The 12,721-nt window shown below is 36.7% G+C and overlaps 1 protein-coding gene across 1 annotated transcript; it reads left to right on the top strand.

Annotated features, from left to right (window-relative positions):
• Positions 1–6,590: 6,590 nt before the first annotated feature.
• LOC144446852 (fibroblast growth factor 9-like) lies at positions 6,591–11,241 on the top strand. Its single transcript, XM_078136693.1, has 3 exons — positions 6,591–6,896; positions 8,294–8,397; positions 10,853–11,241. The coding sequence occupies exons 1-3, from the start codon at positions 6,665–6,667 to the stop codon at positions 11,030–11,032; spliced, it is 516 nt and encodes a 171-aa protein (XP_077992819.1). The 5' UTR covers positions 6,591–6,664; the 3' UTR covers positions 11,033–11,241.
• Positions 11,242–12,721: the final 1,480 nt, after the last annotated feature.

Raw genomic sequence — 12,721 nt, 5'->3', positions numbered from 1 at the left:
TGTTTGTTTGTTTGTTTGTTTGTTTGAAGTTGTTGCTTTCTGGAGGTCTCGTTTCTACAAAACGGTGTGTTAGAACGTACACTCGACATCGTTACAAACTTTGATTGTTTAAGACTTACAATATTAAGGTCACGTTCTCATTAAAGTCACCTTCAAAAGTGAGAAAATATATCAGAGGAAGTCTCAATTATATCTGTCCTCGTTTCAACGATTATATTTGTGTTCGTAACTCTTATTTTTCTGTTATTGCTCGAATAAATAAAGGCCAACGTCAGCGCAATCTGTCCTCAATAAAGGTGTACACGACTCAAAATAGAACTGTCCTTCACTTGCGAGCAGGTGGCCATACACGCACAATAACACTAGAATTATCACTTTGATAAGACTTTAAACACTAACACAGACGCTCAGACGCAAAGACTACAGTATTTTATAACGATTAATGGACTCAAAACGAGCCTTTTAATCTACTTCGATTTGCCCTCTGGGTTGTATGAATACAAATTTTGTAATTCAATTGACGATACGACATCTGTTAGCGTGTCGGAATGTATTCATGAAAACGTTACTTATTAATTTGCTTTTGTTGGTATTAATATTATGGTGATCAAAATTTGAATTATTTATGACTAAAGATGTAAATCGAGGAGAGAGGGAATAGTTGTGATATTAATTAGTCTTGCTGAGGTCTTCTATTTTCACAGGTGAAAGGAGTTACTTGGAAGTGCCAACTTCTCAAGGTCTCAGTAAGCTAAATAATACAGCATATGCCTTCGTGCCATACCATCCATCGTATGAAGTGTAAATATAGATGGCAGAGGTTATTGACATCAAATTGTTTATTTACCGCAGCAACAACTCTCATCATTAAGTTGTAACCGAGCGTGTCGCTTCCGGACATAAAAACCTAAATGCGGTTGAATTGTGGGTGCCCCACAATGACCCTTCGTGTAGTAATTACTGTCTATAAATGATTTACTGTTTTTACAAACTTCATACGCGAGCAAAATACCGAACTAGAATTGTTGTTTTCATTCTACCGCCAAAATACCATTCTCCCGAGTCAGAACATTATTTTTGTTCTCGCAAAAAAAATAGGAAAACGTTTGCTTGAGGAACATGACTCTGTTGCCGTAAAGTGGTTATTGGATTTCACGACGATACAAAATTAATGTCGTCGGCATTTATCTGTCCTAACCGTATGCCGCTTTTGTCAGAGGACAGTATAAACCAGGAATACTATTCATTGAATTTTTGATTAATTTCAGAACTAAAGAAGAATTGATTTGCCGACTATAGTACATGTAGATAAAGTTTTATGAGACCCAAGACAAGAAATATCGAACTTTCACAATGCAAAGGAAGTTGTGATATCCCGTTCACTCTCAGGTGACATATTATTTTACCTTGAGACTTAGACTAATTTGCTTCAGTATCAATATAATATTCTGGTCTGATTTTGGCAAACAAGACATCGGCACGGAAATAGGAACAAAAAAGTATGTTGGTAAAGTTGGTTTCTCGTGGAAAATAGCTTTTCATATAGGTAGCTTAATAGATGGATAGGTCCTAAAGAATACAGACAAAGAGACTGACATGTGGGCAGACAGACAGACAGACAGACAGACAGACAGACAGACAGACAGACAGACAGACAGACAGACAGACAGACAGACAGACAGGCAGGCAGGCAGGCAGGCAGGCAGGCAGGCAGACAGACAGACAGACAGACAGACAGACAGACAGACAGACAGACAGACAGACAGACAGACAGACAGACAGACAGACAGACAGACAGACGAGGATGGGTTGATGGAGACAGTTGGTGAGTAGGTATATAGGGTATAGTGGCTTTTTATTGGTTGGTTTATTGATTGATTTGTATAGTGGCTTTAGCAAATCAAATTAATAATACAAAAAGATATTAAGAAAGCCGTAAGTGTCCAAGTATTTAATCTGAGAATACATGAAATGTACAAATCATAAAATCTGGATAACTGGTATATGTATGTATACTGAAGACAAAACGATGAACACACTCTGAGAACATCATAGCAAGCATGGTATCAGACATGTACACACTGTTTTATTATAGTATAGCATGTAGGTGAATATAAAGTAACATTACTAACAACACATTTTTTCAGTTTACACTTTTGTGAGGTACATTTATACCTGGATAAAGCCAAGTCTTACACATATAACTATCTGAAATGGCGGCTACCGTGACCACAGCCTGAGAAGTGTGTGTTTAGGAGAGATATTTTACATTCAAGTTGGTACTACGTTCATGATCTAGGTTGGATACCTGGTTTGAACAACGGAAAGAATCTCGCCATCCATTGTATTGGCACTGAGATGGCGTGCCAGATTTTCCACGCACCTTTTGAAAATCTACAGTCACTTGTTTTCTCACTGAAGAAAATTTGTAAAGTGAATCTAGTGTTCATTTCCTTTAGGCTTTCAACCTACAGTATGAATAGTCACTGAGGCAACATAGAGTTTGGTCGTTTTAAACAATCATAATTAACTGGGCAAATGTGCCCCGTTAACGAAGCAGGGTGCTATCTTCCGACGCTCGCAAAATCGTTGCCGCAAAGAGGTATACGGTTTTGCGACAAGATGTTGCAAAGTTACCAAAATTGTACCTGGCGACAAATTGTTGTTGTACCAGCTCTCAACATTCCATGTGCATATTTGTTATTCAAGTATATGGTTTTAAATTACGGACCAGGAATTGTGTATACGTACCTGCGAAGTGCTGTATGTATGTGTGTGTGTGGTACACAGTATGCATGTGGTTATGGCTAGAGTATATACATGTAACGTGTGCCTAGCAAGGAGACGGTGTACAACCGGGGGAAGTACAACAGAAGTGAGTCGGTATACAGAAAATAAAACCGAGATAGGCTACTGTGGTTTTCACTTAGTATCTTGTAACAATGCTGGATGCAAGCCATAAAGAATTTTCTGTATCATATGATACACAGTTTCTTTCAAATTATGTCACAAATCTTAATATAGAACCCGTATGTTACGTACACGTTTAGATTGTGTTGATGAGATAATACACTGGTATGTAATGACATGAACATGTATATCTATTTTGATGTCAAAAGTCATTGCGTAGAAATGGGGATGTTGATATTGGATTTCCGTGGTATGTAGTGTTGTCAATACATACATGTGAGTGTAAAATATTTTCTGAAGTTGTTGACTTTTCATCTTTACTCTACACTGCAACAAATTAAACCTTGGTCATTGTGACCATAGATACACTTTTAAACTGGTATAAAAACAAAGCGATCCGATCAGAGTGTGACATAGAATGAAAATGGATAAATGGATGAAAAATATGTGAATGGATTTCGCTCTCATATACAGTACCGTTTTTAAATACGCGCCACTTTTATGTCGGAATCGGTTGAGTGTAACAATAGTAGGATTGCCATAACTGTTGACATTTAGAAATGTTATCAATCAATTCATTGCATTCACATCTTCAGCGTTATTCTTCATCGGTTTGCAAAATTTTCAAAGGAAGTGAATTTATGAGATTAGGATTGTTCCATAGTGTGCATGTCATAGTTTACTCATTTTAAGTTACTTGTCTGTGATTTAAGTGGAAACCTTTGTGAAATAAGTGGTTTTCGAAAAGCTGTAACGCAACTTATAAGCGTAGGTGGTGAAAACAGGTGAGTATCAATCATCGGTGAGGTGGTTTTCACGCCGTGAGTTCTTAATAGAATATTGTATATGTTGCAGTTCAAAGACCTGTTATTACGATGTTTGAAAGTTTATACATTTTCGCGAGACAAATTAATCATTTCGTTCTTAGTGGGAAGAAAAGTTTTACTGTTACCGTAAAGTGGACGTGTATATTTACTACGTACACGATTTACACGTCACGGGTTTGAAATGAAATGTTGTCTGCAAGTCACCAAAGTCACTATATCTTAATCTCAATCTTCTAGTGTTCAGTGAGATATTTAATTATTCCTTTTAACAAGCCAAAGTGATATGCATGAGTACTTGTATATTGATCTATATTACCAGTAATATCAATCAAACAGATTTGTTCTCCACGTTTGTCCACTTTTGATGCATGATATAACAACGGAATACTTGTATTGGTATAGGGAAACCTTTAGACCACAGTATGTACAGATTGTTTTATGGCGAAGAAAGAAAACATGGAGAAGTTTCTTAAACTTCCACATTAGCTATAAATAGATTGAAATCCGAACTAACGCGAGTTGACAACTACACAGTAATCTAAGCGACATACACTTGGCGCGTGTAAGTTAGTAAAATGTACATGTATACAATCCTTGAGTGAGTTGAAAGATTGAAATTTAACATGGTCGTGAATCTCTGTCAAAACAGCATCTGAATGTGAATTTCGTGACGAGTGAAATCAGGTAAACTTGATTCACAGTATGCAGCCTTGCTCGTCGCGTCAAGTCGCGTGATATTGGAATGCAGTTGGCATTCCAAACAAATGATTTGATGGTGGCTTGTCAATTATTCCCTCGAGACCTTTCTGTCGTTGCGTATGAATAAATTATGTTGACGTGTTTAATACGAGACTTCTATATACATGACGATACTTTGGGATATCTCCGTTATAACTTGAAAATGTTGTGTTTTGTAACGTATGGTTCTGAATTCAGTTCAACCTCAGATTTTAAAGTTAGTTAATTTTGTTTATTGCCAGTCATGTAATATTTCTTAGATTCTTTGTTTTCCTTCTCTGCAGGCTAGACATAACAAATATAACGTTTTTGATTGGAATGTATTTACCCTACCTTATCTTCTATTATAGAGAGTATATTGCTACATTTGTAGTAGCAAGATTCGGTGATATTTTGTTAAGTAAACAACAATCTAATGCGTGTCCCTGTGGTCATGAACAGATGAAAAAAAGATACGTGGCAACCTATCTCATCTGTAACTCACTGCCTCGTAGTTGACACTTAAAGTTAGTACATGTACAAACAGTTATCAGAAATCAACACGTATGTCATCGCTAGAGTTTTAGCTCATCTCGAGAGTAGAAGTGTACTGTGAAAGGTAAGATATCTCCATAGTTCTACTGAAGAAACACCTACATCAACACTCATAAATCAATGTTAAAAGTATGTGTGCATATTTTAACAATTTCGGCAAAAAGAGGGAAAAACTTATGGTTGTCGGCAACATTTCATGGGATGAGTATGACTTCAAGTAGTGTGAGCTATCTGTCCTCGTCATTAGTGGTGAGCGGCGACTGTCCCAAAATCCCCACACGACTTAACTGTAAGCTAGAGAGTTGGCAGGGGGAGTTTGAGAGAGAGAGAGAGAGAGAGAGAGAGAGAGAGAGAGAGAGAGAGAGAGAGAGAGAGAGAGAGAGAGAGAGAGAGAGAGAGAGAGAGAGAGAGAGAGAGAGAGAGAGAGAGAGAGAGAGAGAGAGAGAGCGTTTTGTTAACAACATCGTTTATCTCATAGCTAAACACTGCTAATAGGTGAGAGTTCATCAAATAAGATATTGCTTCTTTTTTTACATTGTCGGGTCTCTTTTCATCGGAACAAGATATAAGATGTGTTTTAAGATATAACACCACATTACCAAAGACGTTCACAACGCTTACTTGAGCAGTTCACTTCCTTTCAGTACAACTTTCACACGCAAGAAGAAAAGAAAAGAAATCTCTTCGTAAACACTTGCGGGATATAGATAGAAGAAACATATGGAAAAACAGCGGTATCGGGATGAATTCATCGCAAACGTAAACTGACTAACAACAGTACGCTATATCCTGACCTTTGAGGAGGCATATATCCCGCCACGCCTGTTTTTCAAGGAAAACAATTTCACCGAAAATGGAAATTTTTGCCGACTTATTTATTCGTTCTGAAGACGATCGTGGCACGACACGATTTCCTTCACAAAACATGCAGCATTACGTTTCCGGTGGGTAAAGTAAATTGCGGTTGATTGAATTAGTGAAATGTTTAACATTCCAGGCACAACGTGACAACTGCAGAGACAATACACACGTTAAGCAAAGATATTGACAGTCTATACCGTAGATAAAGCACGCCACAAAGAAGAATAGAAATACCTTAGATGAAAAGTCTGCAAATGTAGCAAAAGTAGAAATAAATACAAAAACCTTCCCACTGGGCAAAATTAAGAAGGCAGACATAGAAACAACGCCTCAGCAAAAATGTCATTTATTTTTTATTTTTCTTACTCTTTCTCTTATTGACCATCTTTCTCTCTTTTTCAAACATTGGCCACTTTTAGTCCAGGCATTCTCTAAATTCCTCGCTCAATGAGTCGCATTTTTTTGGCCTAATTTAGAATTCATGAAGTTACACAGATTCAGAAGCTGTGTATTATTATTACTCGCGTCGGTGTAACATAAATAACGACATTGGGAATCCGGGAGTTTACGATCGAGATCTTCCACTGTAGCATGAGGTCACTGATGCTGACGTCACGATCGCCTCAGTTTGATGACTGAGTGATGACAGCCAGCAGACGGTATAAATAGCGTCGATCGCGCCACTTGCAGCATTTGTAAAGCTCTTTTCTTCCAACACGGTTGATGCTTACTTCGTACCAGAAACGTTTACTGTGTAGAACTATCATCGGCGACAGAAAACTCTAGGACCAAAGATGAAGATCTTTAATTACTCGTTTATTTTACAAAATATGAACTTTAAGTTTTGTACAACAGTAATATTCCTAACCAGGTTCTTCCTTGATAGCGGGGCATCACCAATAGGAGCATCGCGGCCCGACAGACAGATAGACACGCCATACACCTACAAATTGCTATGTGAAACGGCGTGGTTCATGGTTGTTAAAGATGGTGGTATCAGAGTAACGCGTAAAGTTAATAGTGCAGGTAAGAATAAGTCCCAAACTTCTTCTTCAAGTAATTTGAACAATCTTTAAAATTCTTTAAGTTAATGTGAATTGAACCCATCGATATCTTTAATCTTGTTTTATCATTTTATACATAACCAGATTAAGTCATTTAAATTTCTCCTAGCTGCAATAATTGTAGCGTCTTGTTGCGGTTTTGTGGGTTTTTTGCAGCTAAAATTTCTCCAAGAGAGGGAGAACTCATTTATATCAAAGGCTTGCGGTGCGATCTCAAGAACCTTTCGTATCCATTGGAATTTTGGTAAATTCGTTGGCTAGACATTGGCGAACAGAACCGTTCACTCAGTACATTGACATGGATTTTCTTTAAATTCATGAAGAATATTGCGCATGTATTGTATTACTGAATTATTTCTTCCGTCTTACAAATTGTAATGCTGAAATATTCGAAATTTTCATATATAAAAAAGCTTGTAGTGTCTAGTTTTTGAAAGATGTTTCTTCAAACTTCTTTCAGCCCAAAATATTGAACTTTTATTAAATGAAAAAAATGATAATGTTGCTTTAAAAAGAAAAAAAAAGTGATTTCAGGACATAACCCATTTAATAACCAGCTAGAACCCATTTTATAACCATCTATAACCCATTTTATAACCAGCTAGAACCCATTTTATAACCATCTATAACCCATTTTACCAAACTTCTGCTATCTTCGAAATAATTGAGATTATATCACTTTTGTAGATTTAACTTCAAGCTATTTGAATTCTTTAAATTCCCGACGTACTTACGCCTGTAAACAGAGTTACCAATACTATCTCTATGCCCTACCGGTGAAAACATTAAGGCATCTGATTAGAATTGAGGGGGTCCTTTCGCTGTCATGTTTGCGTTAACAATTACAAATTTGAGTTGTTGCACTATTTTGTTTGATTACGTCTACGTACAAGCCGGTACGTGGGGCGTTTTATATAGCATTCCTTGCATCTATTTGTTGTGGCAGTAAATGCGTAAACTGATAGGGATGAGTATTATAATGTGTCAGAGCGAAGACACGGAAATGAAGTTACGTCATATAGCAAGAATGTGGGAGAAAACGTCAAGGGGAAAGAAACTTGTCGACGGAGAAACACATTTTTGAATGAGTACAGCCTAGCAAAGCCCGCGATTTAAAACAGAAGAATCGGTTTGGGATGTCCAAACGCCGTTGCAATAAATTACAATGTAACTGGATAGTTAATTTAATAAATGTAACAGGACCTGCTCGAGAACATCATCATCGCGGTTTTTACCTCACCTTTTAGTAAAACTATTGGCCTCTTTACGGCACAGATGAACAATATGCTTTCATTGGCTTGCGAGAATAACTTTCAATAATTTTACGTTTATTCTAAATCCTCTATTTTACCCATACAGGATACTTCGAAATATCGTCAGCGGGTGTCGGATTGGTCTCCATCCGAGAAAGTGCATCAGGAAAGTACCTTAAAATGGACGAAGACGGAGACGTGTCGTTATCGGTAGGTTGTTTTCTTAGATATTCGTACCCTTAAATTCGCAGTTTTTATTCATTCCATCTTACCGGTAACTCCATAATCGCTACTGTTTACCTTTCCTGTTCCGTCTCAAGCTAATAATAACTTCCCTTTCTACATATACCGTGATGGAGAATGACTCGTGATAAGACTCAATTGTCACTCGTTTCGTACCTCGTACTCTCTTCAAGAAGATTATCTCTGTCCGTTATTTTTGTAGATTTGTGGTACATTCAGAGTAGCACATTCTGTGTCTCTGAATGATCGACGTCGGTTCCTTTTCTGACGATCCATCACTTGCCGGGCACGTTAGTCGTACAGCAAGTCACCGCGCTAGTGCTATAATACAAGAGAAGTTCAATTACACAAGATTATACAACGTAGTTGATTTGTCATGGCAACTGATTTTGAGCAAACTAACCTTTTTTAGGATTACTTGTTGAAAAATCATCGGCTGATTTTTTTTTATGTTGTCTTGGTTTCTTCATAAATTTAAAACGCATCTTTTCATCACATATATCACATTATTTTATTCATAGTTATAATTGGTGACACTTGTTGTGTTGTATCTGTATTCATGATTTTTTGGACAATAATTCCCAACATAAATACTTTAATTTTTTGTTGTATGTGCTAAACTCTTTAGAAAGCATAGATCTCTGGAACTTTCAAAAATGGTAGAAAATAGCAAAAGTGAAAAAAAGCAATCAATATTTGCTACATGATGTATATAGTTTTAAGATTTTCGTAAAAAAAATGTTTTGGAGTCTTCGCACAGGAAGGAAGTGTTCCTCGTGGTGAAAACGAGGCTGTCGATCACCGTCTCAGTAATATTGTTCCTGACCTTTGATTGGCATAGTATCACGCATTTCGTCAGGTAGTCTGTCTTGATTCAAAAGTTTAAATACAATTGCAAGTCAGCAATCATTGAATTTAAAAAAGCAGTGCCGCAGTCACGTAAACAAGGTGTGGCATTCCTCCTTGATTACCTTTTGTTAATTTCCACTCAATCGGGTTAGTAACCACATACTTTACCCTTAGTAATTAAGCGTTAACTAGTTATAGAAACTCCAACAATCTACTTAGAATGTCTGCCTTTTCACCCAATTTACTATGGCATTCCTTAAAAATTCCTTGACACACATTTGGAATGTATCCATTATTTCGTATGTAAAACACAGAGAAAAACACCTTATCAATTGCACACATTAACTTTAGATTTGTTCAGAATTAACTTAATCGTTAGCAGCAATATGTATATATATATATATATATATATATATATATATATATACATGTATGTATGTATGTATGTATGTATGTATGTATGTATGTATGTATGTATGTATGTATGTATGTATGTATGTATGTATGTATGTATGTATGTATGTATATATACATGTATATATATACATGTATATATATATATATATATATATATATATATATATATATATATATATATATATATATATATATATATATATATATATATATACATACATACATGAATCGCGTGTTCTGTAATTGTTCGTCATGACTGACACGTTGGATTTATAATTTGTCTTTTGACGTCCGTAGCAGTGAGTGAACGTTGGGGTCGCCCTAATGGTTGTGTATTTAAAAGATCATTCAACGTGTACAACTTATGGTATTTCATGATTTAGTTTATCTATCAAAGAGTCTAAACACTATAATTTGTAGGAATGCGAAGTGTGTATTTAAGAATTCAATCATTTGTTTTAGCAATAGCGTGGATCACCTTGTTTTGAATGAATTGGCATCCTCCGTTGCATTTATATGCAAATCCCCGAGGCACAAACAAAAGTGGTGGAACTTGTATCTTTGCGGGATGGCATTCCTTAGTCGATCGCCGGGGTGAACCTCACGTTGTTCTAAAGCTCAGTGGGGATACGGGGCGTACTTTATAAATTGTGAACTCCCTACTGACAATCACATTCATTGCCCACGGCAAACGCTATACACTTCAGGAATATGTGATCTTCCGTGAAATTCATTTGGTTTGTTACTGTTACAGTTACTGTGCCATCAACTAGTACATTCTTGTACACTAGAAAAACCATCGCAATATTTCAGTGAAAGGTGATTCAAAATGCCCATACCACAGCCTTGAAAAATGTTCTTTATGTGTCTCTTAACTAGTAAATCCAAGCTAACTATTCAAAATTGCATGATAAGTGAGAAAAAAGGGTTAAAACTGGTGATCTGTCGCTGACAGCAGCCGACCTGAGCAGCCATGAATTTACAGTTAGGCCTAACTCAGACCACTAACTTTAATAGGCCCTCAGATCACTAACTTAGTGGTCTTAGGGCCTAATAAAAATGTGGTGGTGGTGACAGGTGATGACAATGATGATGATAAATCTATTCTACATTGTATATAGTACACTGATATGACATTTATTTTTTCCTCTTCCAGGAAACTATTGACAATGCTTGTAAATTCAAGGAAAATCTCTACCAGAAATCATTCCGGACATTTGCATCGCTCCTGCACAACGACTACCTATCAGTAACAAGGAATGGTGCCATCCGAGGCACTCATGATAATAAGCGAAAACGTACTCATTTCATCGCAGTTCCACAAATGTCCCTATGAGTTTCTTTCACGGACGAATGAAGTGAACAATGTTCATTAATTCGTTGTCAGACATTCCGACGGAAGTTATTCAACCAACGTGAACCATACATACGTATATATTAAATATATATTGTAGAGTCCATGTGTTCAATGTGTAATGCAAGGCATCTGATATTTAATCCTGCGATTTAACCAACTTTTGGGTACCTATAGTGTCGTATGTGTGTGTGTTTATAGTGTCGTATGTATGTATGTATGTATGTATGTATGTATGTATGTATGTATGTATGTATGTATGTATGTATGGATGGATGGATGGATGGATGGATGGATGGATGGATGGATGGGTGTGTGTGTGTGTGTGTGTGTATGTATGTATGTATGTATGTATGTATGTATGTATGTATGTATGTATGTATGTATGTATGTATGTTTTTTTGTAAATATTTCGTAGGTGTATTTCTTTCTTTCATTGTAGCTGTTTCGGCATAGCACAGGCAACATGAATATAAGAGATACACATACATGTAAAAATAGAATACTTAAACTTACACTGTTAGACAGTGCTATCTGTATAGCACCACGGGGGACAGATTAGCAAGACTTCTAAATTATTCAATTATATTTATTTCTGAGGATCGTAGATTTTAGGAGTAGTCATTATCCAATACAGACGAACGAAGTACTTTGTTTCGCTAAAAGCCAGGACATACGTATTGAAATTGTTATCTTCATTTATTTTTATATCTTTCTTGTTACATATGTTGAATAATTGCTTTTGTTTCATCTTTTCATATTTACTTTCCATACTCCATACAATTTGTTTTGATAGTTGAATGATCCTGTGTATAATTTTTGTTCGTGTTTTTTTTTCAAAGACCGACTTTATTGTTATTGTTATGCTTTGTGAAGCGCCTCTGAACACATAGCTTTTTGGATTTTGGCGCTATATAAATTTCCTTGATCTTATCTTATATGTATATATATATATTGTATATGTTTGTGATTATTTCTAACGAGTTCGACAAATAATTGTGAAGCAAAGACTATGATGGCGGTGACTATAATATTATAGAACTTGCAATTTTTGTAATGTTAATCACACAATGCTGTGTAGTGTTAACGGATTTCTAACGTATACCCCTGAATGTCATTGCGTATTATGTCAATTCAGTAGCTAGCCTGTACTTTATATGCAGGTTAATGGCAATAAACTTGTTAAATGTACCTCATTGCTTGTGTATTGTCCGTTTGTTGGAACTTAAGGTTTGTTATATGCGAAGGATATAATTGCTAAAAGGTTTTTATCTTCCGCAAGGAAAGGTTACGTCATACTTCTGTCCATCTGTCTGTCTGTCTGTCTGTCTGTCTGTCTGTCCGTCTGTCTGTCTATCTGTCTGTCTGTCTATCTGTCCGCCCGTGTCTGTCTGTCTGTCTGTCTGTCTGTCTGTCTGTCTGTCTGTCTGTCTGTATGTATGTCTGTCTGTCTGTCTGCCCGTCTGTCTCTCTGTCCATCCGTCCGTCCGTTGTCTGTCTGTCTGTCTGTCCGTCTGTCTATATGTCTGTCTGTCTGTCTGTCTGTCTGTCTGTCTGTGTCTGTCTGTCTGCCTGTCCGTCCGTCCGTCCATCTGTCTGTCTGTCTGTCCGCCCGTGTCTGTCTGTCTGTCTGTCTGTCTGTCTGTCTGTCTGTCTGTCCGTCTGTCTATG

Source organism: Glandiceps talaboti, chromosome 15 (assembly GCF_964340395.1).
Source record: "Glandiceps talaboti chromosome 15, keGlaTala1.1, whole genome shotgun sequence".
Lineage (NCBI taxonomy): Eukaryota > Metazoa > Hemichordata > Enteropneusta > Spengelidae > Glandiceps > Glandiceps talaboti.
This window is presented reverse-complemented; position numbering and strand designations above follow the sequence as displayed.

Excerpts from the sequence above, each read along its gene's own strand:
- LOC144446852 (XM_078136693.1), top strand. The coding sequence starts at position 6,665 with ATGAAGATCTTTAATTACTCGTTTATTTTACAAAATATGAACTTTAAG. Across the intron at positions 6,897-8,293 it reads GCGTAAAGTTAATAGTGCAG|GATACTTCGAAATATCGTCA; the intron begins GTAAGAATAAGT and ends TTACCCATACAG. Across the intron at positions 8,398-10,852 it reads ACGGAGACGTGTCGTTATCG|GAAACTATTGACAATGCTTG; the intron begins GTAGGTTGTTTT and ends TTCCTCTTCCAG.